Source organism: Chlorocebus sabaeus, chromosome 21 (genome assembly GCF_047675955.1).
Source record: "Chlorocebus sabaeus isolate Y175 chromosome 21, mChlSab1.0.hap1, whole genome shotgun sequence".
Taxonomy (NCBI): Eukaryota; Metazoa; Chordata; class Mammalia; order Primates; family Cercopithecidae; genus Chlorocebus; species Chlorocebus sabaeus.
Window position 1 is genome coordinate 103,449,445 of NC_132924.1, and position 22,577 is coordinate 103,472,021.

Sequence of the window (22,577 nt, forward strand, 5' to 3'; positions counted from 1 at the left end):
TGCATCTTCAGGATAATTGCGAAATCAGGGGCATGGCTGAAATACAGAAGGCTCGCTAAAGATCTCTACGTAGTTAATAACTAGCAAAATGTCACTTCTTTGGCCTTCACTTTTATTATGTAAAAGTAATAGGCCTAATACAATTTTACTCTCTTTATCCAACACCGTAGGCTATTGTCGAAGGCACGGCCTGCCATTTCATACCCTTTGCAGTAGGTGGCGCTGACGCCTGGCAGGGAGAAGGCGGCAGCACATGCTGGGCTCGGGGGCGATGGGCTGGTGCGCGGACCTGGCGACGCTCTAGCCCCGAGCCGCGTATTCACGGCGTATTCGTGGTCGGGTCCTCCCTGGGGACAGGGTGAAGGCCGAGAACCTCTGGCCTCAGGAAGCGCATGCGCAACGGGTTCTCCCAAACATGGAGTCCTGTAGCCCAGGTCTTACCTGAATCAGGTAAGAGGCGGGCGGGGAAGGAGTGATCTCCCCGTGCACCCTCGCAGCCCGCTTCAGGAGTGGGACTAGCGCTCCTTGGTGGGTGTGGCTTGTGTGCGTGGGCCACACCAGTCCTGGGGGGCAGGTAAGTGCGCGTGGCCCAGGAGGCGTGAGGCTGTGCTGGCGAGGAGAGGGCTCCCGGGGCGCGTGGGTCCCCGCACTAGGTGCGCCGCCGCCGGCCCACAAGAGGACCACGTGGGCGAGAGCGTCCGTCGTCGTCTCCCAGCACCTCGGGGTCGTAGAGAACACAAAAGTCGCACAACCCTCGCCGAGGCTTGACCCCCGCTTAGTCATTAATTAGCTGGCTCCACCCGCCCTCCTGGGCGATTTCTTGGGAGGCTGCGCCTTCCCACTTGGGGGACAGCCAGCCTTGGAGGTAGGGAAGGTCGCAGGCACACGGGTGTGACCGAGTGGTAGAGGGCGCGGTTGTTCGGGGTCGGAGCTGCAGGTGCAGATCCAGGCGCTGGGGTCACCAGGGCGGAGAGCGGCAGTGGTGGCGCGGCTGGAGGCCTGGTTCGGGGAGGGGGACAGCCGTTGAGGTGAGGAGAGCAATCGAGGAAAACGGAAGCACCTGCTCCTGGTTGACTAATTCTGGCTGGAGGCATAATCTAAAGTGGGAAAGTAGTAACAGAAAAAAAAAAAAGCGAGAAAGACCGACTGTGTTTGTGCTGAAGCCCTTGCCTCCCCAGGCAGCTAGGAAATTGCCTGCCTGAAAGAAAGTAGCTATTTTCCTTAGGGGACTGTGGTGAGGGACAAATGAGATAATATCTGTGAAAGGGTAAAGAGCTATAAAAATGCACGATTCTATTACTTAATTAGAATCCTTCAGCCTGTTTATCTGTTTGAGTGGATAAAATGTCCTCTAGGTGCGGGATAGTGGGGTAGGAGTACCTGGTGAAGCAGTACCAGCTGTGGGATAATGGGATGTGTGGAGTAATGCAGAGGGTGTGTGAAGATAGTTTAGGGGTGCCCGCTGTCACCTGGAGAAACAACCATCTGTCATTTAGGGTCATCTTATTTGGGTAAGAGATTATTCAGTTCCACTGCTTCCTTCGTCTACCACTCATCTTTTGAGCTTTTTACAGCCAAAGACTTTTACTCAAAAATGGGCCTGAAGAGGAAGACACCAGTCGCTTCAGGGATATATTGGTTAATTTGTTTTTGTTTTGTTTTGTTTTTGAGATGAAGTCTCGCTTTGTCGCCCAGGCTGGAGTGCAGTGGCGGCATCTCATCTCACTGCAACCTCCACCTCCGGGGCTCAAGCCATTCTCCTGCCTCAGCCTCCCAAGTAGCTGGGACTACAGGCACACACCACCACACATGGCTAATTTTTGTATTTTTGGTAGAGATGGGGTTTCACCATGTTGGCCAGGCTGGTCTCAAACTCCTGATCTGAAGTGATCCGCCTGCTTCAGCCTCTCAAAGTGCTGGGATTACAGGTGTGAGCCACTGTGCCCGGCCATATTGGTTAATTTGGTTGAGAGCGAGGTTGATGTGATTTTATTGATGATAATGTCTTCAATTTGTTTTGCCCTCAGTATGAAGCAGCATGTCATACCAAGGGTTCTGGGCTGAGGGACATAACTAGGGAAGACTGAGTTGTGGATTTGTCCCCTCAGTAGAGGATCACCTTGGCCAAGTTCCAGTTTATCGTGGAGCCTTACTTTACATCAGATGGGAAAAGACCTTGCAAATCATTCATTCAGTCTTATATGCAGAGCTTGCATACCTGCCACAGGGTTACCCAGCCCCCAGTGGACAGGGAATTTGTCCCATCCCCAAATGGCCGAGCCACCCAATCCCTCTAGACAGCCCCTACTGTTGGAAAATTCTTTATGTTGAATCGACATCTGTTTCTCTACAATTTGCACTCATTGGAGCCATACAGAATAAAATGTCTAATGCTGCTTCCACAAATATTTGAGGACCGCTAACACATTTCCTTCTTCTACTTACTCCACAAGGCTTCTTTTCTTCAAACTAAATATGCCCAGCTATTTCAAACAGGGAGGCAGTGTGGAGTAGTGGAAAGAAGGCCAGCTTTGGAGCCAGGCACATCTGCGTTCAATTCCCAGCCCCTTCACATCCTAACACTCAACGTTCCGAGCTGCAGTATCTTTCTCTGAAATCTGTGAGTGAAAATACTTGTCTAGCCAGGCTACTGTGAGGATCAGGGATATGTTGGGTGAAGATCCATGCTCATGGTAGGAGCTTAAAATACAAGAGCTGTTACACCTTCAATTTGCAATTCATTTAGTTGATCTTCTCTGAACACATTCCTATTCGTCTCTGTGTTTCAATATCTATCTGCTCTGTAGAACAGAATAAAATGCTTTCTGTGAATTCTAACTAGCAGAATAGAGTAGGATTAGCTTATTTTTGGTACTTCCCCTCAGTCTACAGTCACAGTAGCCTTTTTTAGGGTCCTGTCCTACTGATTCGGTAAGTTTTTCAACCAAAACCCCTTCGTTAACATGTGCTCCTCTGTTCAACCAAGTTTCTCCCATTATGAAGTGTTTTAGTTGATTTGAATCTACAATGATGGCTCTTGAAAGTGGCAGTCCCAATTGTGTCTTGTTGTCTCCATAAATATCCTGCACTTGTCACATTATGGTTCTCAAACGGGTTAGAAAAATACGGTTATTGAATCTGTGGTACCGTCCCTGCAGATCCCATACCACTGTTGTGAATCAGCGAGATAATAAATGCAGAGCTTTCTACATGAATTTTTGCACAAATCTGAGGTCTTACTGTGAGGCGGAACTGTGTTAGACTTGGAATGTGACAAGAATGTGTGATAAGCCACTGGCTGAGGGAAGACTACTGCATGAGATACCCTGCACGGCCCAGGATAGCATCAGCCTGGAGGAACTGAAAGGGTGCAACTTCGAGCAAGCCAGAGCAGGCTTTGAATTTATGTGTGGCTGTGTGTTTTCTCAGGGCTCTGAGTGTTTTATACCTTGGGTCAAATTCTTCCCCTGTGGAGGAAGCTCCTTTCTGGAAGTAAATCAGGCACATTTAGAAGATTCGTTAACTCTTTGGCTCCTGGGGGATTATGGCCAGCATTTTCTCTCTCAGACTTCCGACAGCAAATTCCTGGTTGGGCCAAGCTGGTATCTTTGAGCTGACTTATGTACTCAGGGTTCTTCCAAACAGGAATATGCTTTCTCTGCCTAAGATCTGGGTTCCATGCCCATCTCAACCTCAATCCCTCCTTCAAAGACGTTTTTCCTAATTACTCGGCAAGACATCAATAATGTCTGAAGGGAGGATTTCTCCCGAGTGTCAGACTTGGAATTCCTGTTGTCTTGGGGAGCTCTCCCTGGTGCTCCCCGCTTCCCCTAGGGCCTTTAAACTGTTTCTCCTCCAGGCTGTCCACTTGAGCCATGTGGGTAGATATGTTCCATGGCCTTCAGAATAAGATCCTTTGTGGGGCACTCAGTCCATAAACAGAAAATTGCCTTCATCTTGGGTGCTGGTGTTTCTGGCCTGGTGAGAATGAAAGTGTGGAATTGTTTGTAGGACTCAAAGGTTCCATTAACAATAAGTATGAAAAATATATAACGCAAAGGCTTTTGTTATTGTTATTATTAAAATAGGAAAGCCTTTACCTTGTTGGAAGTACCGATTTAGATTTTGAAGAGTAATTCAGTCTTTAAAAGGTAGTGATAGTTAAAATAGGTAATCTTTGACTTGTAAAGAGACTAATTTAAATTTTGTTAAGTAACCAATTAAGGCCATAAAGAGTTTAAATCCATCTGTGGCTTCTCATTTTCTCTAGAACAAATTCCTAATTCCCTACGATGAAATTCTCTTGCTAGCCTAATTTTTTGCCTGTTGGTGCCCCGGCTCAAAGGACTTCCCGTTTTCCGCAAACGCGCGGCCCTGAGCCTCCAGTGCTTTGCGACAGCCGTCCCCTCCGGCTGGAATGTTCTTTGTCTCTCTTGTAAATGTCTATTCATCATTCAAGACCACCCTTCCCCCCTCCCCTTAATTACTTCCTCCCCTGTGCGCCCTCAAATTCTTGTACTTATTCAAGCAGGATTTATTAGGGGCCAGCTCCGTGGCGGGCTCTGGGGATACAAAAGGCGAATAATACTTGGGCTCGGCCTCTGAGGGCCTTACATGTTAGGGAGGAGTGGGTCAACTGCCACAAACATCACTAGGAAATTACAAGGAAAATTTTTAAAAGTGGCAGTTCTTGTCTGTCTGCCCCTCCAGATGGCCTGCGTCTTGCTCTCGGGCCGGGGCTATTTCTCATTTATTTCGCACCCCCGGTTCTTAGCGCGCTGTAGGTGCTAAATCAGCTTTTGTTTCATGAGTGCGTTTACTGGGGGCAACCAGACCCTTGCAGAAGTGTACCTGTGTTGTGCCACAGGTTCTGATGACAGGCTCATAGGCGGTAGTTTCCTCAGTGTTCGTGGGTCGCCCTCGGTCACGGGTTGGAGGCCCTGCGGGCCAGCGCCGAACCTTTCGGGGTGCAGAGTTGCAGAGTTGCGGAGGGCCTGGGCCGTGCGCGACTGAAGGGAGGCCTGCAGCGCCCCCTCTGGATGCAGCGGGCACCGGCCGGCCGGCCGCCCCGCTCACCAGCTTGCGCCCCGCGTGCGTTCACCAGTATTTCAGTTTATGGTCAGAAAATGAACACAGACACTTCGTGATACTCTACACTTTTCAAAGGCGTAAGGGATGCCTTTTAAAGGATTATGGATTAGAAAAATTCCTCCCTCTTTCTTGTGCCACTGAGCCCTTGCACTGTGATTCTATATTACGTAAATAAAGGGGGCTTTGCTCTCCTAATTGTGCCCCCTGTTCTGTGCAGCGCGGACTGGCTCATGCAGGGAGCGGGGCTGCGAGGGCGCTGCTGTGGCCGGGAGTCTGGCATGCCGACCACGTCGCGCTGCTGTAAAGGAAACCTGCCCCGCTCGGCGGCGGTGGCTGGAGTGGCAGAAACCGGACTTTGTGCAACTTTGGCCATAGTGGCCACATCATGAATCTGTTTACTAGCTTGGTGGTGGGTCCAGCAGAGCTTGTTGCTCCCTAGCCGCTTGCTCGTGCCCTTGGTGGTTACCGGGAGTCAGGGACTTAGGGCGCGTAGGGCCCTCGTGGCTTGCCACCTCTCACGGTTCAGTACGAGGGACGGGAGCAAGCGCCACGGCCGGCACCCCCGAGCCCTGCTGCCCCTTAGGTCGAGCGGCCATCCTCCTGTGGGGCTTGTGGGCGGCCTGTGGGGTTTGTGGGTGGTCTAAGGAAAGTGTTGGGGCTCTCAGGGGTCTGCTGTTTTTGCCCGTGGCCTTAACTCATCAGGGGAGGGTTTCTGCAGCAGAATCTCGGGCTCAGGGTTGGGGGTTCATGAGGAAGCAGCGGGGTCTTGGGGAGGGGGTTCGACACCCCTGAAGGTGCTCCCTAAAGGAGCCACTGTTAGAGGGGCACCCCATCTCTGTGGCCGTGGCAGTGGCAGAGTGGCTGGGAGGGGCTCTGCGGTGAGCGGGGGAGCAGGCGGTAGGGGTTCTGCGGCGATGGGCGGGCTAGGGGCGGGGCGCGGGTGGGCTCTAAAAGTCGGTGCCCACTCGCTCCGCGCTGCCGCGGCAACCAGCACACCACGGCACCTCCTCTGCGGCAGCTGCGCCTCGCAAGCGCAGTGCCGCAGCGCACGCCGGAGTGGCTGTAGCTGCCGGGCGCGGCGCCGCCCTGCGCTGCTGTGGGCTGCGGGCTGCGCCCCTGCTGCCGGCTGGCCCTGCACGGCTGCGGGCTCCGCGGCGCCCGGTGCTCTGCAACGCTGCGGCGGGCGGCATGGGATAACGCGGCCATGGTGCGCCGAGATCGCCTCCGCAGGTGGGTGTGCGGCGGGAATGAGGGGGTGTGGCTGGCCGCCCTGGGACTAGGGCGCGGGCGGGCGAGCGGCGGACTGCTTGCCCGTGCTCGAGCCTGGGCTGCCTTCGGGCGAAAACTCTACCGACAGGCGGCACGCATTCCGCGCCCGCTCTGCCTACTTGAGGAGGGGGTGTCACTCCTGCACGCAATGGAATGTTCAGAGCGCGGGACCCCTTTGGGTTAGGATTTCTAGACCCCGGGATTGCCTTGGTGAGATTTAGGATTTTGGGACCCCAGCGTTATCTTGATATGACTTGGGATCCATAATGACCCTGGTCTCACCCTGATACGAACTGGGATTTTTAGATCCTGGCATCACCCTGGCGCGATTTAGGATTTTTATACTCAGTCATTGTTGCAGCATGATTTAGGATTTCTAAACCCCAGCATCGCCCTGATTTGATTTAGGATATTTGGACTCTGGCTTCCCTCTGGTGCGATTCAGGATTCTTAGACTCCGCCTTTGCCGTGGCGCGATTTAGGATTTATAGATCCCGGCAAAGCCCTGGTGCGATGTAGGATTTTTAGACCCCGCCATTACCGTGGCGCGCTTTAGGATTTCTAGACCCCCAAAGAGCCCTGGTGCGATGTAGGATTTTTAGACCCCGCCATTGCCGTGGTGCGACCTAAAGGATAGACCCCAGCATCGTCCTGGTGCGATTTAGAGTTTTTAGAACCCCGGTATCTCTGTGGCGCACGTTAGAATTTCAAAAACAAGATAATCGCAGTGCCGAGATCGCCGCGGTGCACCTTAGGATTTCAAGACCCAGGTTCCACGGTGGCGGGAGTCACCGCAGAGTGACTAGAACTCGCAGTACCCGTCAGCTGCCTTAAGTATTTTTCAGATTTCAGTAACAAGCGCGAGTGAGAACGGCGATGTGACCAAACGGTCATGTTGCGCAGCGATTGTTCGCCTTAGTTTCGCGGGTTTATAAAGTGGTTCATTGATTTTGCGGCGACGCCATCAGGTGGGCAGCAGATTGGGTGGTATTATTACGGGAGTGTTTTTTTCTGTTTACCAGATGAAGAAATCAAGGCCCAGAAATTTCTGGAAAGTTTGTTACTGGAGTTTGCTTATTTTCTCTGCTCATGGCTCATCAAATAATTGGGATTTTGGCCAAAAAATGCTTGCTTAACCCATTTCGCCTACTGACTGCTAGGCTGCTTCACTTCTAAAAATCCAAAAAGGTCATGGGGGCATTTTTACTGAGGTAATGAGACAAGAAACGGCTCCCTGAGAGGTTGCCGCTTTGCCTTCTTGGAGTAAGAGGAGGAGGGTGTGGAGGGGGGTGTCCAGGAGTGGAGTATGTTAGTCGATCGCCTCGATTTTTAACCCCCATTTTCCTTAAGCACCAGCGGGGAAGCCTCCCCATTTGCCGCTCTGGCCGCCCCTCCCGGGGCTCTCTGCTGAGTCACTGCAGAGATTCAGCTGCTGGAACCCCGTGGAGAGCGCGATGAGAAGCACAGGGGGAAAGGAGTAATGAAATCCGCACATGAAAATGTATGCATTGAAGTAAAGGACAGATAGCGCTGGGCAACTGATCATCAAAACTTAATGCTTTTTGTCATCTGACCTTTCAAGGAGGTATTTGGGATATAGCCTGCTATTGTTGTGGGGTGAAAACTGTGATATAACTATCATGTTCTGGCACTTTTTTTGAACCATTTCTAGTATTACCTTGACAAGTAGGACCAAATGGTTCTATCCGTCTTATGGACAGGTACTTTGGAGAAAAAAGGAAATGACTGCCCTAATAATGCCTAAAAAATAGGCTGGGGAGCTGAGATTCTTCAAGAAACATGGTTATTTTACCACTGTAAAACCACAGGTTTGTTTTTAGAGTTTAGCTATCTCTATCTCTAAAACTATCAGAGATTTGCGGGGGGGGGGGGGGGGGGGGAAGGATCTTGTAAGTTGAGGAAGTTAGTGAACGTGTAGATTACAGGTAATAGGGAAGAATGTGCGTATAAACAGAAAGCCATTTCCCCCAGGGCTTTAGCAATTAATTTATTTTAGCTCTATGACAACTCTATTTTTAGTTTTGGAGGGTATTATTTCCATTCTGGCTGTTTTGAGAGAACTTCCATTCTACTGACAATTCTTGATCTGTTGACCATCAGAAGTCATAGACTTGAAACAGAACTGTTTATAATTCCTGTTTGGCACTCCTTGTCAATGTGGATAAACTGACTTGTGCCTTTGAAGTCCTGGGCATGGAAGAGTTGGGTGTATCAACCAGTGCTCTTTTTCCAAAGACAAAATCAATTCTCACATGCTGGGTATGAGTTATGCCTTATCTGGGGGGTGGGGGAGCGTCTTAGGAAATTAAATGGAAACTTCAAGAGTCTGCTAAGAAAAGCAGAAATATAATCTATTGCCCTGACCTCTCAAGAGATTAGATATTCAGGGTCATAACAAAGCTGCTTATGTTGGAATACCCAGCGCAGCTATCTTACTTTCAGACTGTTTACCCTGAGCAGTTTCTCAGCCCAAACCCAGAAACGAGTACTAAATGGGGCTTCATTTAGGCAGGAGGGCTGATAAGCATGCATTAAAAATCAGGAGCAACTCTCTGCTTGAGGACATGTGATAAGTTACTACACACACACTCTTTTAAGACATGAGATATAGCACATATATATATTTTGAACATTTTACTCGTGGGGGCTAGTGGGTAGATGGTAGAGCTTTTGGAGTAAATAAGAAGTTATTTTTTTCCTGGGAAGCCTTGATAAAAGTCAGCGAAAGAGTGTCCAGCATTTAAGTCATCTCCCTTTTATTTATATAAAGTCCTCTTCAGCAGGTATTGGGAAGACCACAAGGGTAGGGGCTAAGGGGTTAAAGTTGGGGAGCAGATTGTATGTTGAAATAATGTATTTTTTTTCCTTAAAATTAGAATGATGAACAAATACGGCGAGTGCTATGGCAGACAGAGGTTCGATTATAGTCTTGGTCAGCTTTGTGCCTATGTGAAGGGCAACGTAATCATTGCTGGTAATAGCAGTCTCCCACGCCATCTTACCAGGTTTTGGTTTGTAGATGGGTGTACAACATTACCTGACTGCTTACAGTGGGCCTCTGCTTTTCCTACAGGATGAGGGAGTGGTGGGTCCAGGTGGGGCTGTTGGCCGTGCCCCTGCTTGCTGCGTACCTGCACATCCCACCCCCTCAGCTCTCCCCTGCCCTTCACTCATGGAAGTCTTCAGGCAAGTTTTTCACTTACAAGGGACTGCGTATCTTCTACCAAGGTAAGAAGTGGACTATTGGAACACCTGCGTGTATCGGTCATGTAAGTCCCAGCTGAGGTATTTATTGTGTGTCTGCTGGTCTCTTGTTGCTCCTTAATGATGGAGGAGAGTATCTCTCTCTTTCTGTGTAGTGAGGTTGCAGAGAAGCGCAGAAAACTGCTGGGAGAATGGGGGTTGGGACTGAGATTCCAACCTGCAGACCTTACCTTTTAGTATAAGTTTTCTTTGTAGCTTGATATGTATTCTGATATTATTATTTTTTTAATTGGGCAACCTTAGTGTCAGGTAATATATAAAATATTAATAGATATAACCACCATTGGTTCTCTCCTCACCATCCCTGATTTCATTTTACCGTTTTCTGTAGATTATTTGTAGTGTAACTGTGATTTAAATCTTAATACCATTATATAAATTAATTTGCTAGCGATGATGATTATTATGACCACTACTTATCAAGTAATTACCATATGTCAGGCACTGAGTTATATTTTCAGCCTTCATTGTTTAATCTTTATAACAGCATTTGGAGATAGGTGCCATTAACCTCATTTTATAGGTGAAGAACCTGAGAAACAGATTGGAAATGATTTATTTTGAGCGGGGGTCAAGAGCAATAACGAAAAATGTTTGTCATAAACCGTTTTTCATTATTGCTCCTGACCTCCTCTCATTTGCTATATTCAATTAAGTAAGTATACAATTTTCATTATGTTGGGTTGGGTTATTTCCAGTTTTACTGTTTTAAAAAACTAACGTTGAAGGAAAAGCTTCATGTCTGTACAGTTTATTTTTTCCTTACATTTTCAAACTATACTACTTGTATAAATGGAATGATTTTATTTGCACAGATTCTCAAGAAAAAGACTCTTAGGCTAAAGTATATACAATTTTTAACTGCTTCTAAATTATTTTTGAAAACCTTATTACCAAAGTTTCATGTCACTGGCAGTATATGAATATACCAGTTTTAATCCAATACTATTAGCAAGGTTAATATTGTCTAAATGTTTACCTAATTTAGATGATGCTGAATGCTTCCGTATTGTCATATGCATTTAAAAAGTTCATGTTTATGTTGATTAAGCCCTTTTTGTAGTTGACAGGATTTTGTAATAGTTTTATTATGTTTTTGATGTTAGATTGGGTCTCCCGCTGAATGAAAAGTGCTGAGCAAACAGTATAAGCTAAAGGTGTTCTTTGGGAATAGTTGCTATCTCTTAGAGAATTTCTGTGAGGCCATTCATGATAAAGTACAAATAATCTGTAGTTTTTGTGTTGGGATCATATGCTTTTAACTGTGAAAATTTACTTTTCACCATGAAAAAATTTGCATATTACAAAACAAAAGGAGAAATGGGGATATGCTTTTTAAAAAAACACCTAGGTTGAGTAAACAGGTGCCTTCAAGTATTTTCACATAGCATGATTTTTACAGTGTTTTAATATACAGATCAAAAGGAGAAAAGGCCTGTTCTCACCTAACGCAGTAAGCTTACATTTTAAAAAGAATTGTGTCATTTTAATGTCAATTTGGTCACAGTTTCTTGTCTTTTGTATCAGATTACTTAGATTTTAACATCTTCGAGGTTATTTTTATAGGAATTTGGCCTGATTGACTGTACTTTCCTTCTTCCTAGACTCTGTGGGTGTGGTTGGAAGTCCAGAGATAGTTGTGCTTTTACACGGTTTTCCAACATCCAGCTACGATTGGTACAAGGTAATGAAGTCAGACTTCTAGGTCCTACTATGTCTTAAAAAGCCTCGGCCGGGCGCAGTGGCTCAAATCTAGCACTTTGGGAGGCTGAGGTGGGAAGATGACCTGAGGTCAGGAGTTTGAGACCAGCCAGGCCAACATGGCGAAACCCCATCTCTACTAAAAATATAAAAATTAGCCAGGCATGGTGGCACAAGCCTGTAATCTCAGCTACTCGAGAGGCTGAGGCAGGAGAATCGTTTGAACCCGGGAGGCAGAGGTTGCAGTGAGCTGAGATCGCACCACTGCACTTCAGCCTGGGTGACAGAGCGAGACTCTGTCTCAAAAAAAATTTTTTTTTAAATAAAAATTAAAATAACCTTTTATTTATTTAAAAAAATAATTTTTTAAAATAAAAATTAATAAAAATTTAAAATTTTTATTAAAATAATGAAAATTAAAATAAAAGGATTTGTTGTCAGCACTAGAAGGCTCTTGCACATTTGAATTGCTTCTAAAAAATATTAAATGTTGAACTGTTTCTTATATACTGAAAGGGAATGATAAACTCCTTGACACTCTGGAAGGAATCACTGCCAAGTTATCCTCCCTCAACAGGGATTAATTAGCAGGAATAAAGCATTTTCCAAGAGGATCATCTGTGGGACCTGTGGTGGTTTCATGGGGTTTTCTCTTTATGGAAGTCTGTTAAGCCAAGAGAGGGTTGAAGCTCCTGTGCTACTATAGGTCTGGTGAAAAGGAGGGGCAAGAGCAGAAAGCCCAAATCATCCTTTCTTTTTTGTAGATTTGGGAAGGTCTGACCTTGAGGTTTCATCGGGTGATTGCCCTTGATTTCTTAGGCTTTGGCTTCAGTGACAAACCGGTAAGCGGCACCTGTCTGGGGCTGGTGATGGGGTGTCAGGACGGACATAGACTGTGAGGGTTCGGCTGGCAGAGAGCTGTCCTCACGACTTCATCCTGTGTATGTGGGCTTTCTTTTCCTCAGAGACCACATCACTATTCCATATTTGAGCAGGCCAGCATCGTGGAAGCACTTTTGCGGCATCTGGGGCTCCAGAACCGCAGGATCAACCTTCTTTCTCATGACTATGGAGATACGGTTGCTCAGGAGCTTCTCTACAGGTCAGTGGAGCTTCAAACTTCAGCTTATAATGCTAGGAGAGCACATCGTTTCTGGACTCTTTGCATCCTTTTTCTCTCTTGGGAGTTGTCTTCAGAGGTGCACTGGTTTAAGTCTGCTCAGCTACATGTGTGTTTCCTCATCTCCCTTCTAGGTACAAGCAGAATCGATCTGGTCGGCTTACCATAAAGAGTCTCTGTCTGTCAAATGGAGGTAAATGTCTTGGCGGTAGGTAGAAAGTGGGTGTAGTCTAGAAGGGCCATCGTTAGATACCACAGCGGCACCTAAATGGTAATCTGATAATATTGCAAGTAGACATAATTAAAACTATGAGATCTCTACCTTTTCTGTGCCATCAACTCCTTTGGTGGCCTGACAGGATTTATGGACCCTTTCTCAGAATGTTTTTAAATAAACAAACAGCATTACAAAGGATAGTGACTTTACTTACACAGTCAGTAAAAAGCTGCATTATAGTCATATGTGCTTTTTCAATGCGTTAGATAGCAGGATCTAGTGGAGGACCTAGGAACAGCTGTATCAGGAGTGGGGAGGGTAAAGGCTGTCTGCCGTATCTGTGACAACTGCAATAGCTTATGAGAGTATAGGATTGAAGGTACAGAAAAAAGCCACAAGTGTTTCTAATCCTACTATGATGTTAGTGTAGAAAATCCTTACTTAATGTCATCAATGGGTTCTTGGAAACTGTGACTTTAAATAAAATGTTACAATGGAACCAATTTTTTTTCTCATCAGTGTTTTAAAGAAAGGATGTTATTCAAGGACCTGCTGTACCTCATTTTGCTTAAAGCCGAAGTTTCTAAGAACCTATCCTGATGTTAAGTGAGGACTTCACTGTATGAGTCTCCCCAACTCCTAACTGGCACTGCCAAGTTTCAGTTAGAAAATACCGAACCCCTGATTAGACCTTCTGGGCAGCCAGCTTGCAAGTCCATGAATACCCAAATGTCTCCTGAATGCCTTAAGAGCAGACTGGGAGAGAAATCTGTCTCTCCCTTTATCACTTATGCTCATGGCTTTCTTCCACTGACTCTGAAGAGAAATGGAAAAGAAAAACTCTAGGTTTTTTAAAGGACCTATACTTATTTAAAAACTTCTTGTTTTATTTTTGCAGCCCAAATCATTAACCCTTGTGTTCTGAGTGATGGCGGAAATGCTAAGGGGAGTCAGCCTGGTTATCAGCATTTTAGATGACCATATATTTTCTCCCCGTTTCACAATCTTTAAGATGGGAAAAGTAATTCCAGTGGGATTTATTGTGACCAGTTAAACATATAATTCCTGGAGATGTAATTAGATGGCAGTATTAAATTTTTATTTGTAATTGTTTTGGTAGTAAAGGCTGCAGAGGTGATGGTGAATAGGGTGGGTAGTTTCTGATAATGGGCTTGCCTTTGACCTTAATGTAGGTAGGCTGGGCGAGGTGGCTTACACCTGTAATCCCAGCACTTTGGGAGACTGAGGCAAGAGGATTGCTTGAGCTTGAGACCAGTGAGACCCTGTCTCTATAAAAAAAGAAAAAAAATTAAAGCTGTAGGTAAATGACTAAGATAAGTCTCTTCTCCTACAGGTATCTTTCCTGAGACTCACCGTCCACTCCTTCTCCAAAAGGTTGGCTACTTCACTGACAGACTTTAGTTTGAGGATTTGCACTGACGTAGATAATGCTGGGACCTTTAAGGGCCGTAGCTCCTGTGATCGGCAGTAGTTCAGTACTCTTCCTTGGGAATTTATCTTAATGAAGTTAGTTTTTCCCTTCGTAGGCAACTAAAGCAGAGGCAGTGGCCCCTACATAAACCCAAAACCCATCCTAAGAATAAGAGATCAACAAATATTTGGAGAAATAACAGCTATGGAAAGATCTGTGTCACAAGCTTGATGTTTGAAGAAATTAGGATTCTACTCTAAACTTGAATGTATCAGAGTTAAAGTTTTAGGGATTTAGTGAATTGTAGCAAAGTAATCTTAGATGGAATTAGAAATAGATTTATCTTCCTTGAGAGAAGAATGTGGGTAGGCAAAACAAAATGCCAAGTACCAAACCATTCAGTAGCAGGAGATTTGGCTAAAGATTTAGTTCCTGCCAGGCACAGTGGCTCATACCTGTAATCCCAGCACTTTGGGAGGCCAAGGCGGGCGGATCACGAGGTCAGGAGATTGAGACCATCCTGGCTAACATGGTGAAACCCCATCTCTACTAAAAATACAAAAAATTAGCCGGGCATGGTGGCGGGTGCCTGTAGTCCCAGCTACTCAGGAGGCTGAGGCAGGAGAATGGCAGGAACCTGGGAGGCGGAGCTTGCAGTGAGCCAAGATCAGGCCACTGCATGCCAGCCTGGGCAACAGAGTGAGACTCCGTCTCAGGAAAAAAAAAAAAAAAAAAAAAAAGATTTAGTTCCTAATATAAAACCCTTTGCCCAGGTGAAGGTCTTCCTCTGGATTCTTGAGCTTTACTTCCACTTATTCCCCTCCAGCTACTCAAAGACGGAGGTGTGCTGTCACCCATCCTCACACGACTGATGAACTTCTTCGTGTTCTCGCGAGGGTAAGTGTCACTGTCAAATATTGACTGTGGCCTAGGAACAATGTTGTGAAAACTTGCTGCCATTACAATTCTGGGCCAAATCCTAGGGCTTGATATTTTAAAGCAAAGGTGTTGGCCGCTTGCCAGGGAAGTAGAAGGAATTCATAAATCACCTATGGGTCGGACTGATGGCCGGGACTGCATGGCCTCTGAGGTTCCAGCCATATTGAACATTCTGAGTTCTCCTCACACTTATCTTCCTGCGTTTTGGACTCTTTCAGTCTCACCCCAGTCTTTGGGCCGTATACTCGGCCCTCTGAGAGTGAGCTGTGGGACATGTGGGCAGGGATCCGCAACAATGACGGGAACTTAGTCATTGACAGGTAAGAAATTACCCTTTGCTTTGGTTTCCAGAGAAGCGTTTTTGTGGAGAGTGGGGATTGCTTGTTCTGTTCCTTGCTGGCTTATTCCCTATCACAGGAAGGCTGATGACCTATGGGGCAAACCAAAAAGTCACGGTCTATATGAAGAAAGAAATAGAAAATAGAGTGAAACTGGACTCTTTGTTAGTATTAAATGCTTCAAAGTATTGAATCATGGTTGTGAAAGTAGCCTAGTGCCTCCCTCAAGGTACAAGGCTCTACCTTTCGCCTATCTTTCTGCAGCAACAGGGAGTGAGAGGGCAGACTTATCCTCCTCTGTCTTGTACAAAGAATTCCCATGCCTTGGTTCAAATGAGAAGGTAGACCCAAACCAGCTTTCATAGGGGACCCAGAGGTGGTGATAGCTGTAACTACTTGGGATAAGGCTCTGTCTTCTAGCCACCTGGGTCAGTGTAGCTTCCAGTGTTTTTACTGATGGCTTTGCTGGGAATTGTGTGTTAGAGGCAGCCAATCCTCCCACCCTCTCCTAACCCCCATAGGATCCCTGAACATTTCATTTTAGTATTAAAAAACTGAAGAACAATTAAGACTGACTTTCAAAATTATATTTTCCTTTCCAAAAAGTATATACTGTTTCTAAGATGAGATATTTGAGGGTTCACAAAAATAACTGTCCTGGAGTTGCCAGGCAGAATGAGTAGAATACATGAGTTCTAAAATGTGGCAGTAGTGTCTTATGCTGGAGAAGGAGGAATTCTCTCCCTTTTGTCTGTGGTCAGATGAAGCCTTGTGCTCATCAACATCTACACTTAGAATTTTGAAGTAGATGTCGGCTGGGTGCAGTGGTTCACACCTGTAATTTGAGCACTTTGGGAGGCCAAGGTGGTCGGATCACCTGAGGTCAGGAGTTCGAGAACAGCCTGGCCAACATGATGAAACCCCATCTCTACTAAAAATACAAAAATTAGCCAGGTGTGGTGGCACATGTCTGTAATTCCAGCTACTCAGGAGACTGAGGCACAAGAATTGCTTGAGCCCAGGAAGCGCAGGTTGCAGTGAGCTGAGATCATGCCACTGCATTTCAGCCTGGGCAACAGAGTGAGACTCCGTCTCAAAAAAAAAAAAGAAGTAGATGTCAACACAGAAGATCATGTGTTTCAGTCCTCTTATTTTAAAAATGAGGAGGCTAAGCCAGGTTCTTTGGCACATGTTTGTACTCCCAGCTACTTGAGAGGCTGAGGTGGGAGGATCTCTTGAGGCCAGGAGTTATAGCTGTAGTGAGCTATAATTGCACCTGTGAATAACCACTGCACTCCAGCCTGGGTAACATAGGGAGACTTTGTCTTTTAAAAAACAAACAAACCAACAAATGAGGAAACCAAGTTGAAAGATCTGTGTTATATATTTGAGTCAGAGAGGTAGGTAGTGGTGAAGCCAAAATTGGAACCTTAGACCTGGGCTTTTTAGTTACATAAAATCCAAACCAACTATCAGCCTTCCTAGATGTCATTCCCTGCTTAATAAATACACGAAACCACTAATTCTTATATTGATAGTAGGCATAATCACTACTAGAGCTACATGGTGGTTAACTCTAGAGGTTAACAGAAATGGGTAAATTAAGTGGGACATTTCCAGGAATGCTAAACTGCTTCTGGATTAAGAAATTGTATCTTGTATTCCTTGTGGCTCTTGTCATGCCCTTGAATCCCTGTAACAGTAAAGGTTTCTTGTTCTGCTCATGCTGACTTACCTGTCCTACAGTCTCTTACAGTACATCAATCAGCGGAAGAAGTTCAGAAGGCGCTGGGTGGGAGCTCTTGCCTCTGTAACTATCCCCAGTGAGTATTTTTATATTATTGATAGGAAGCTGAAGGACTATAGGGTTAAAATAATTGCAACTTCTTTATACAATTAGGGTTACCAGATTTAGCAAATAAAAATGTTAAGATACCCAGTTAAATTTGAATTTCAGATAAACAACAAATGCTTTTTTAGTATTTAAGTATGTGTTGTACAATATTTAGGACCTACTTAAACCAAAAAGAAATCATTTTTCATCTGAAATTCAAATGTATCTGGGTATCCTTTATTTTACTGGCAACTGTACTCATGACATCTGGAACAGTGATGTTTGTGTGTAGAGTGAAGTATATAGAAAACTGAGATATTACAGTAAAGGCAGTTGGCATTACTGATTTCTGTGGTGTGCATTGTCAGTGACTGCCACATTACATGCTGCATTGCTCGGACAGAAGGCTGTTTGGATTACTAATTAAGAGGCTATAGGTGGTTTGTACTTATTTGTCTTTTCATTCTTACAGATTTAAAACGAAAATTACAGTGTTTCACACATAGTGATTAGTGCTCAGGAAATTATCAGTTGATTTCAAATGTCAAAGGTCTGTTATAACTGAAGAGAGACTTAAAGAATGACAGTATCCTGGACTTAGAGAATGTTGAAAGATGGGCATACTCCATTTGGTCTAGGGTGCAGGAGAGTTGGATGACGGACCAGGTGGTTGTCTATAGGAGGAGATGTATCCAATGAATGAACTGGTGCATTCCTAGCCGCTCTTTAGAGGTTACCTAATAAAACAAGCTAGGTTTTCTATCACACAAAAAAATTATTTATAGAAAATATTTTCGTGGGCTGGCTGAGGAGGCTCACGTCTGTAATCCTAGCTCTTTGGGAGGCTGAGGCGGGAGGACTGCTTGGGCCCAGGAGTTTGGCACCACTCTGGGCAACACAGTGCGCAAATTTTTCTCTACAGATAAATTTAAAAGTTAGCCAAGTGTGGTGGTGCACACCTGTATAAAGTCTCAGCTACTGAGGACACTGAGGCGGGAGGATCGCTTGGGCCAATGAGTTTTGAGGTTACAGTGAGCTATGACTGCACCACTGCACTCCAGCCTGAGCAACAGAGAGAGAGACCTTGCTTATTATAATAAAAAAAGGGAGAAGAAAACATTTCTTTTTGGAGAGGAGTTAATTTTAGGGTGGGAGTAAAACAGATGTGAGAGCTGTTAAGTATTTCATTCCTTTTCTCTTTCCTAGTTCATTTTATCTATGGGCCATTGGATCCTGTAAATCCTTATCCAGAGTTTTTGGAGCTGTACAGGTGAGTCTCCCCGAGAGAGGTCTATGTTTTGTTAGTATCTCATCCTGACAGTGGTATTACCTGTTGAGGGCTACTGGGTCTAGCCATTGTCTCTAACCTCACTGGCTGTTCATCCAGGAAACAATAAAAGGATTGAGTTGAGGAATCTTATTCTAACATAATTGTAATATCAAGAAATTCAGTTATACATTCTCTTGATTTATACATAGTCTGTTTTCACTGTCATGACTGCTACATATTCCTTGGTGTACAAAAAGCTCTCATGTGAGTCAAAGGTTGAAAGTGGATATATCCTACAAAGTGTTTGTTTTAGTCCGATTGTAAAGCCATTTCATTGACTTAGGCTGAGCAGATGGCAAGGAGAGATTGAGAAGAGCTCATTGTGGAAAAGTGCCTTCTCATTGGTTGCTATTCTCTCTGGGTACTTACTTGGAAGGTATCAGAGTATGAAATCTTGATTGATTATGTCACATAAGAATGTTCCATACCTTCCTGTGGCCTACTGGATACAAGCTAGTAGTAAACAGCTTGCATATAATTTTAAATAAAATACCCCATCTCATCTTCTGGGATTAAGGGAAGATCCTTGGTTATCTCTGCTTGGGCAGTGAGTTGCTGTGTGATCCACTTGTTTGATGCTTCATCCTTCTCTAAGGAGCTGAAAATCATCTTGCTTTGACAATTGTTGCAAAAGTGTTATATTTTCAAGTTGTTGTTTGTTGGATTATGAACATTTAAAAACTAGTTTGTATAAATGGAATTGGCAAGTTTACCTGCCTAAGATACAATTTCAGAGTAGAAGGTGAATAAGCTCTTTGGTGGCTCCTTCCAGTATAGTGTGTCCACAGGGTCATTTACTGGGGCTTCCCACTGGCTTACATCCCTCCTCCTCCAGCCTCAAGTTCACCTGCGTGCTGTTCTCTTCCACTAGGAAAACGCTGCCGCGGTCCACAGTGTCGATTCTGGATGACCACATTAGCCACTATCCACAGCTAGAGGATCCCATGGGCTTCTTGAATGCATATATGGGCTTCATCAACTCCTTCTGAGCTGGAAAGAGTAGCTTCCCTGTATTATCTCCCCTACTCCCTTATCTGTTGTGTATTCCACTTAGGAAGAAATGCCCAAGAGAGGTCCTGGCCATCAAACATTATTCTCTCACAAAGTCCACTACTCAAATTGGTGAACAGTGTATAGGAAGAAGCCAGCAGGAGCTCTGACTAAAGTTGACATAATAGTCCACCTCCCATTACTTTGACATCTGATCAAATGTATCTTGGCTTTGTTTTTGTGTTATTAGGAAATTCTGATGAGCATTACTATTCACTGATACAGAAAGACGTTCTTTTGCATAAAATACTTTTTAACACTTTGGATTTCTCTGAAATATTTAGAAGTGCTCATTTCTGGCCCAGCCCCAACAGGAATTCTATAGTAAGGAGGAGGCGAAGGGGGCCTTCTTCCCTCTCCTTGAATGACTTTATGGGCACATGCCTTTTAAAAGTTCTTTAAGCAACACAGAGCTGAGTCCTCTTTGCCATACCTTTGGATTTAGTTTCATCAGCTATTTTTAGTTATAAACATTTTGTTAAAATAGATATTGGTTTAAATAATATAGTATTCTAGGTATTTGATTTAAGACTATGATTTACCTATACATTACATATATTTTATAAAGACACTAAACCAGCATACCCTTACTCTGCCAGAGTAGTGAAGCTAATTAAACATGTTTGATTTCTGAATAAATTGAACTAAATCCAAACTACTTCCTAAAATCACAGGACATTAAGGACCAATAGCATCTGTGCCAGATATTTACTGTTATTAGCTGGGAAGACCAATTCTAACAGCAAATAACAGTCTGAGACTCCTCATACCTCAGTGCTTAGAAGCATGTTTCTCTTGAGCTACTGTAGAGGGGAAGGGATTGTTGTGTAGTCCAAGTCACCATGCTGAATGTACACTGATTCCTTTATGATGACTGCTTAACTCCCCATTGCCTGTCCCAGAGAGGCTTTCCAATGTAGCTCAGTAATTCCTACACTTTACAGACAGGAAAGTTCCAGAAACTTTAAGAACAAACTCTGAAAGACCTATGAGCAAATGGTGCTGAACACTTTTTTTTTTAAGCCACATTTCATTGTCTTAGTCAAAGCAGGATTAAGTGATTATTTAAAATTCATTTTTTAAAATTAGCAACTTCAAGTATAACAACTTTGAAACTGGAATAAGTGTTTATTTTCTATTAATAAAAATGAATTGTGACAAAAGTGGACTCTGGCTTCCCCTCCCCCTCACCCCCACCCCTCTGGGATAAAAATTTTCCAGCATTGCCAGGAGCTTTCAGGTACACATTAAATTAAAGAATAAAATGAAGTTAAGCAGCTGGAGTATAGGATAGTATTTGATTTTCAAGATCACCTGAATTTGCACTATTGTACCAAAGCTGACCAAGTATAATAAAAAGAAAAAAAAAACAACCCATGCACAAAGATAGACACCTGCTTGATCTGCTGGCTCAGGGCCAAATGTTTAATTTGCTTCTCCAAAGTCATTCATCTTCAAAAGTGTGATTCTGGGAAACTGATGCCACTAGCCTAAAAGCCCACTGACCGTGAAGTGTACATCAGTTTCCTCTTGTCCAGTAAGCCTTTATCCAACAGAAGCTAAGATAACATCTACAGGTGTTCTCTCTTTGCTTCTGACAGTCACCTGCATGGTCACTCCATCGGCTAAGGCCAGCCTGGACCTCACCAATAAATCATAGCCACCTCTGAATATGCCTGAGAGAAAAAAGTGAGGAAAACCATATTAAGAACCCAAAACAAGCACTGGATAATGAAATTTATCATGCTCTCCCTGCATCTCCTTTCTATTAGTTTAGTTTTCCAGAGATTTGTGGAAATTGAATCCTACGCATAAATTCCAAATATATATTCCAAATATATATTTTTTATATTCCCATGAAACCAGGTACATAGAAGGTATTCAAAAATACCAATTTGGAGTACTCAAAAGGAATGCTGGTGGTGGCCTTGGTATCTGTTGGAGAGATTTAAGTGTTTTAGGTCAAATGTACATCTTAAAAGAATAACTAAGAATAGCATGCAAAACAAATTAATTCATTTTGACTGGGTTTCACATCGTGGCTCATATAATGGGATGATGGGACAAGAGCAAGGCGTAAGATGCCCATCTATATCCTATTAAGCTTTGTAAGAAAATGGAAGGAAAATCTGATGGAAGCTTCTTACCTGCCAGATAGAGCGAATGGGAATTCTTGTTCTCAGGTACTTTATCGGACCTCTCACATGGCTGCATGCCCAGAAATGTGATGATATTGTTGACAGCCTCTGTGTTGAGAAGATGTATGAGACAGTATTAGGAAAGTAAAGCACAGGGATCTCCCTCTGCACCAGTATATGCTGGGAGCTGGGGTGGAAGGGGCTGTTGGTGATGTGTAGAGGGAGGCTACTTGGACTAGAAAATGGCTGATCAGTTAGATGATGAAGACAGGGTGCTGGCCTTTTAAGTAAGAGATTTATGAAGTTTTTTTTTTACAAGGAGTTCTTCTGGAGTAACAAATATACCTATTAGGTGTTATACTGCTATCAGGCAATATACTGATAGCAAAATGGGTCTCACCTTCAAGGGTTTTGGTAGAACTGAGGGCAAAGGTTTCCTCTTTCTCAAAGGTATCTCCCACCTCTTCCCAAGCAGCAGCAAAGTTAGGCTTCAGTACTTTCTGAATGTGGTCAGACACAGTCACTTCGAGATCTTCTAGCTAGGGGGTAACAAGCAGTCAGTAAAGAAAAGTCCTTTCTGTTATAGGGCAAAGATAAAGGAATTAATATAGTTCTCTGGAGCCTAGAGAAAACTCTACCACCAAAATAGTTTAAGTTCTGTAGTCTGGATAAATCTAATGCTGGAGCCCTTAGCAAAGGAAAGCAAGAAAACAGAACATCTGGCAAGAGCCAAATTCAGATCAACATCTGTAGCCCTGAGGTACAGAGTAGTCATGTTGTACCCACACTTGACCACTGAGTTCTGGGCACACAGTACCCTCTGATCATTCACT

General features: G+C 44.5%; 2 protein-coding genes across 8 annotated transcripts in view; one reads left to right on the forward strand and one right to left on the reverse strand.

Moving 5' to 3' along the window:
* The first annotated feature begins 340 nt into the window (after nucleotides 1–340).
* Nucleotides 341–20,769, forward strand: MEST (mesoderm specific transcript). Of its 6 annotated transcripts, XM_007982940.3 has the most exons (13): nucleotides 6,059–6,321; nucleotides 9,258–9,355; nucleotides 9,433–9,609; nucleotides 11,250–11,329; nucleotides 12,111–12,188; nucleotides 12,312–12,448; nucleotides 12,601–12,659; nucleotides 14,038–14,078; nucleotides 14,942–15,012; nucleotides 15,273–15,374; nucleotides 17,139–17,215; nucleotides 18,433–18,496; nucleotides 19,428–20,769. In XM_007982940.3, the coding sequence occupies exons 1-13, from the start codon at nucleotides 6,296–6,298 to the stop codon at nucleotides 19,543–19,545; spliced, it is 1,128 nt and encodes a 375-aa protein (XP_007981131.1). In that variant the 5' UTR covers nucleotides 6,059–6,295; the 3' UTR covers nucleotides 19,546–20,769. The 6 variants fall into 6 exon arrangements, with proteins under 6 accessions (XP_007981135.1, XP_007981131.1, XP_007981133.1 ...); XM_007982944.3 differs by lacking the exons at nucleotides 6,059–6,321; nucleotides 9,258–9,355 and adding an exon at nucleotides 341–450 and having other exon boundaries at nucleotides 9,455–9,609; XM_007982942.3 differs by lacking the exon at nucleotides 9,258–9,355 and having other exon boundaries at nucleotides 9,455–9,609.
* A 235-nt stretch (nucleotides 20,770–21,004) lies between these two features.
* The window catches only part of COPG2 (COPI coat complex subunit gamma 2), a 168,913-nt gene continuing 167,340 nt past the window's right edge, over nucleotides 21,005–22,577 (reverse strand). For both annotated transcript variants that reach the window (XM_007982937.3, XM_007982939.3), the window contains exons 22-24: nucleotides 22,145–22,283; nucleotides 21,754–21,852; nucleotides 21,005–21,282 (exon numbers count right to left, since the gene is read on the reverse strand). In XM_007982937.3, the coding sequence (XP_007981128.1) occupies nucleotides 21,152–21,282; nucleotides 21,754–21,852; nucleotides 22,145–22,283 (369 nt within the window). In that variant the 3' untranslated portion in view covers nucleotides 21,005–21,151. The remainder of the gene's footprint in view (nucleotides 21,283–21,753; nucleotides 21,853–22,144; nucleotides 22,284–22,577) is intronic.